General features: G+C 33.0%; 1 protein-coding gene across 1 annotated transcript; it reads right to left on the bottom strand.

Moving 5' to 3' along the window:
* Positions 1-3,384: 3,384 nt before the first annotated feature.
* On the bottom strand, positions 3,385-5,654 carry LOC145113304 (uncharacterized). Its single transcript, XM_079049413.1, has 4 exons — positions 5,589-5,654; positions 5,414-5,477; positions 5,055-5,198; positions 3,385-4,985 (listed from the first exon to the last, which is right to left on the bottom strand). The coding sequence occupies exons 1-4, from the start codon at positions 5,652-5,654 to the stop codon at positions 3,385-3,387; spliced, it is 1,875 nt and encodes a 624-aa protein (XP_078905539.1).
* Between the last annotated feature and the right edge of the window lie 701 nt (positions 5,655-6,355).

Here is a 6,355-nt window from a genome sequence, read left to right as displayed (position 1 = left end):
TTTACGTAGTTGCACAAAAAAAAATTTAAGGGTGCGTTTAGTTGCGGAAAAATGAGCCGTTTTCCGGAAAAAAATTCCAAGAAAAATGAGAATTTTGAAAACGCGTTTAGTTCGTCTATTTTTCTAAATTTTTCACGGAAAATGAAAATTTTCCGTTTTCTAAAATTACAAAGAAGTTGAAAATTTTTGGAAAACCGATAATCATTGTTTTTCATATTTTTCTAATTCCAAATTTTTTCTAAAATATAAACACCCACTCCCACCCCATCCACCTCTACCTACCCTAACCTTAACACCCCCAACCCACCACACCCCTACCTACCTACACTCACTTCCAAGCCCACCCCCACAAATGCACACACACACATACACCAACCCCCACAAACAAACACACACACACACACACCAACCCCCACAAACACACACACACATACACCCACTCCAACCCCCAACCCCACAAACACACACACACACACAAACACACACATACACACACCAACCCCACAAACACACACACACACACACAAACTCACACCCACACCCACACCCACGCCCACGCCACCCACACCCAGACCCACACCCCCCAACACACACACACACACCCAACACCACTACCACAATCACCGGCCTACCATCACCATCACCATCACCACCACCACTACCCCATCACCAGCACCACCACCGTTGCCATCACCACCACTGTCACAATTGACGCCGCCACCACCACCGCCACCGCTATCCCGTTGCCATCATCGACACCACCACTGCTCCCCGCTGTTGCCCCCACTACCGCCACCGTCCCCATGCCCACCCTACCACCGCTACCGTTTTCTAAAAATGAAAACCGATAGAAAAATACACATCTAAACACGTTTTCTAATTTTCTAAAACTGAAAATGAAAAATGAATAAGTTTTAACTAAACGCATTTTCTAAATTTTCCAATGAAAACCGGAAAACGGAAAACGAAAACTGAAAAGGGAAAACGAAAAACAGAAAATGAAAATTGTTTTTTCGTAACTAAACGCAACCTAATAGTTGCACAATTTTTTTTCCATAGTGGCATAACATGTAAAAATTTAAAAAAATCCAAAAATTCTCCACTACGTGTGCAAAAGTTGGATGTTGTCGGTGTCACACCGGACATCTAGCCAGGACTGACCCTGGAATGACAGTCCCAAATGAGTTATAGTCTTCTACCATTTTATGTATTTTTCTTAGATATTTTTTTATCTCATGAAAAAATAAGAAACATGATGTTGTTCCTGTTCTTTTTCTTAGATATTCTCTTAATCCTTTTAGTTAGGCTTGGGGGAGTGTTGCGGTAGAGGGAATGCTCCCTTGCCACCTAGGCAACAAACACCGCCCCCTCATCGCGGTTTTGGTGCAGTTCAGACTGCACTACAAGTAAATAATGTCGCACCTTTTTCTCTCTCTTGCCTCTTAAACTGTCCCTCTCTTTCTTTTTCTGTTTTTTTTCTTTTTTTTCCTTCATATCTATTTTTCTTTAGAAATCAATTTTTTTATATTAAAACCAATTCTTTTAATGTCTATTTTCAACAAATATATGTATTTAATTTTTTTTTCTCAATTTAACTTTTTTCTCCTCCCTCTATATTTTGCAATGTAATGTTTTTTGAATTTCCAATGTAATTTTTTTTTTAATTTTCAAGTAATGAAAAATTATGTTTTTTATTAAAAAAGAAGTTTTATTAAATTAAAATACTTAAAAATAATAATAATAAATAAAAGTGTGACACCACTTCCTTGGTGTGGCAAGAAACCACACTTGTGTGGTAAAAAATGACGTGGCGCACATGTGACGGTGAAGGGAATACGATTTGAGTGACACCACTCCCTCAAACCTTATAAGCATTTTCCTAGTGTTTTTTTCTTGTCATCATAAACATACTTCAAATAATGATAAAATCTTGGTCGTCTATTACTCTCGATCTTCAGATTTCTAGCCGTCTTTTCCTCTAATCTTCAAATTTCGCATCATTACAATTGAAAAGTTTGGGATCTTTTTTACGGCAGTTCTTTACAAATTGTATTTAAAAGATTTATAATTATAGGAGAGTTACAAAAATAACCAAAATGCCATGGTTCTCATAAGAAAATAACAATCTCTTATACCTTTTTAGTTTTTAATAAAATGACCGTCAATTCCGTAGCAAGTTTAATTGTGAAATTATTTTTGAATGCTCCCCATCACAATTAAAAAATTATATTTTTTCAAAAAAAATTATTGCAAAATTAGTTCATATACCGCGAAATACATAATTATTATTTCGAAATTAATTCATATATTGAGCCCTAATGCCCTATATAGTTTTTTGCAAAATTAGTTCATATACCGTGAAATACATAATTATTATTTCACAATTAATTCATATATTGAGCCCTATTTAGTTTTTCAAAATAAATAAATAAATTATCGTGGAGGAGGCCACTCAAAAAACAATTTTGCAATTCACAGCTAACACATTATAAAATTAATAAATAATTTTGTTAAAAAGGTAAAAAAAAATGGTATCCGTTAAATATCTTATACCATTTTGATAATAGTTGAGTGATTGTTTTACCACATTAACCCTGCAACATAACCTAACGTTCAATGTTTATGAGATGATGTGTTGTTTGCATTGGGCAAAAGTGTCGGCAATCGTAATATGCGCTCAGATGTGACTTTCTAATAATATTCCATTGGGTAATTCTAACCGCACGAATTAAATTCCAAATGCACGAATTTTTGATTGACTTGATGTACATCACCGGAAGTTTTGACAGTTTTTAATATATTAAACTAAATCAATGTTTACTTTACAATTTTCATTAAATGCCCTTATATTTATAGTTGATTTTCATATCATACCTTATACTTTTTGAAACTTTAGCTTTTATATATATATATATATATATATATATATATATATATATATATATATATATATATATATATATATATAGGTAAGAGTTATATGGAAAATGAATACAAGAAAGATAGTAGAGAGATTTGATTGTATTTTATTAAAACTATATTGTTTTTAATGGATCTATACCTAATATTAGGTACATAACAGCCACATATTCCTTAAGCCTTATAATTAATGAAATTAAAGGCATTTAATAATTAATGAAAGTTACTAATTTATGTTTATTTTTTATTTATTTTATTATTTAATGGTTTTAGTCTTGAACATCTCTCTCTCTCTCTCTCTCTCTCTCTCTCTCTCTATATATATATATATATATATATATATATATATATATATATATATATATATATATATTAGAAACATCAGAATCGCACATATATAACAATTTTGTTTTAATTTATACAGATCTTAATAATTATAAACAACAAAACATAAATTTGATTTTACTAATTATCAGATATTATAACTGTAGAATTGTTACAATTATTGTGTGTTGCAAATGGAGAAATGTAGGAATTCAGGCGAGCAGCATAAACAGTTTCCCATCCAGCAGACCGTGATGATCTGTTGTGACGCCAAAGTGGTAAAATAGTAGGCATTGGATATCCTCCATGTAAATCAACCTTCACATAATGATCACCTCTAACAAGAGCAATAACAACAACTCTATGAGTTGAGATGTCTTGGGGACCAAGCCATAGTGGAAAACATGTTGACGGACTATCTTTGCTTAGAAAAATAACTATTACATTATACTTGTTAGCAATGAGAAAGCTAGTGACCGGCATAATCAACCAATGATCTGTTGGTGCGAAATGTGATCCATTGAAATTCAATGAGTGGTGTATGGTGTTTAAATCGTAATCAAAAATCTGTGCGTACTCAGCTGGGTGTGCTAACAACTCATTCTGTAAATCTAAGCGGATTTGACGCCAATTATCTTCACTATAACCGAGACACGCAGCTATTGCACGAAATCCACAATTTCCATCTCCCCTCACGTTTTGTATGTTTGTGACATATGGATGAAATTCATACGGAATTTCATTCATAAGTGGATCTGAATTATACATTACTTGTTCTTGGTTGAAGTACGAGCTATGCATCGATTGTTCCTGATTAAAAGTTGAGTTGAACATTGGAGGTTCTCGGAACGAGTACGTACTGTGCCTATCCGGCTCCTGGTTTAGATCAAACAAATTAGACCGCATATAATCAGGCGTATAAGTAGAAATGCTACGTCGAGACGGATATTGAGTTGGTGGCGCTTGAGTCGGTTGATCTTGAGGTGGTGGATGTTGAGTTGGTGGGTCGTGGTTTAAATCGATATGGGTTTTCTTGAAAAGTTTCTTCTTTAAGGAGGGGCGCCCACGAGTATTTTTGTGAGTAGCAGGTTCAGAAACTGAAGTTGTTGACGGCGTGATTAAGTTTAGTAACTTCCTTGCTAAACTTAACTTAACAGGTCTTGATTGTTTTTCGTAATGAGCATTAAACATATTTACCTCAACTGCACAACCCAATTTATCATCTTCTAACGATTTGCATTCTAATAAATCAAGTTTCTTCCAAAACTTATCTACTGAATGAAGCGGTACACAATGACCTTTTTTAACAAATATAGCTTGTTCATGCGCACATGGCAGCCCATAACTTGTACGTACTTGACATCCACAATTTTCATAAACAAATCCAAATTCTTTGGACCGCTCATATTCTTTGAAAATGATATCAAGTGCATAAATTGAAACGAAACGACACAATGGTTTTAGATGTGGTATTTCGTAGTACCGATGTACAATGAAAATTTTGTTATGCGCAAGACTCGCTTTTATACCTGTGTATTGTGACTCAACAACATCAGCAATACGCTTCAATGATTTGGCGATATCTGATCTTGATGTTTCGACATATCTTTTTAACTTGGCATGTTGACTTTCAGCTCTATTAGTTGTGTGATTGCCAAAGTTAAGAAACTTATCGGTCCATGCAGACACAAACTTTTCTTTGTGTGGTGTCAACCATGTTTTGTTTAGATAAGAAAATGCATCTGAAATACATAAAAAATTTCAGTTGATGTAATGATTTATAACATATTATAGTGTATATTTAAAAATACCTGGATAATTGTTCGTAGTTTTTTCAACTTGTGCCAAATTCTTGTTGTATGCTTCCTTTGTTTCAGAGTTAACCAACCTCGTCCATGACGTATAAAGAACATCCCAACATGAACATAAATTACATTCATTCTTAAAGAATACAACTATGAACATAAATTACATTCATTATTGAAATCTCTTGCAAAAAAAATATCGACATTCTTGAAAGAATCCTCATTCACTTTCTTGTTTCATTCCTAATTGTCTTGTGTATGTTTAACCTCTAAGCCACTTGAAAATATGCTAGCATTCTATGAGATTAACATTTTGTGAGATTGACATTCTATCAGAATTGTATTGTATGAGAATGATTTTATACAAGGAGCTGCAAAAGGAGATAAACTCGAAGATGGTAAGTGATCCCCAGGTAAAAGTTGAAACATCTGAAAAACATAAGAAACAAAAATCATGTTAACACATCAGCCAATTGTTTTACAACCCTTGCAAAATCATTCTTATGTGATTCTACCATAATCATTCTTATGTGATTATACCGGAAATACAATTCTGGCAGAATCATTCTTATGTGATTCTCCAAGATTATAATACTCTCTACACATTATTCAAATAGAAGAATACATTAGATACAAAATATTCTTAAAGAATGAAATAATTATTCTTAAAGAATGAAACAATTGGAGATAAGAATAAACACCCAATGATGAGGAAAGAAAGTCATTCTCACATAACTAGCTTAATTAGCTTAAAGGGAATATACTGTAGAATGAATTCAAATTTCACAAAAATAAGCTCATTTTAAAATACAAATTATACTAGCAAGAAGGAAAAGAAAAGGCTAGAGCAGTGCCAAAATGTTCTCTAGAAACTATACCTTCAAGAATGCAAACCCCAACTCTAATCGTTATAAAAATCTAAAACTAAAAGTTGAAATTGTAGAAATTGGCTAGTTGGAAGAACGAAGAAAAAAACTTGTTTTCTATGGAATGGAATTGCAAGACTAGAAGATTACTTGGTCTCTATGAAAAACTAGGAACATTAGACCTTCTGTCGATCTATGAAAAAAAATAAGTCACGTTGATATAAAACAGGATATAAGAGAGAGACTAGGTCAAATATATTTATTTTATTTCCTTAATTGCATGATTTCAATTAAATGATCCTTTAATTAAAAGTACAAAATGTCCAAAATACCATTAAATGATTTATTTAATTATTTATTATTTCTTAACTTCTCATTGATGCATTTAGAAACACAATAGCTGTTAGAAACATTTGAACCTAGCTCTCTCTCTCTCTCTCT

This window comes from Lactuca virosa, chromosome 5 (assembly GCF_052849685.1).
Source record: "Lactuca virosa cultivar CGN04683 chromosome 5, Lactuca_virosa_CGN04683_v6, whole genome shotgun sequence".
Classification (NCBI taxonomy): domain Eukaryota; kingdom Viridiplantae; phylum Streptophyta; class Magnoliopsida; order Asterales; family Asteraceae; genus Lactuca; species Lactuca virosa.
Note: the sequence above shows the minus strand (reverse complement) of the source record. Positions and strands in the feature narration are given on the sequence as shown.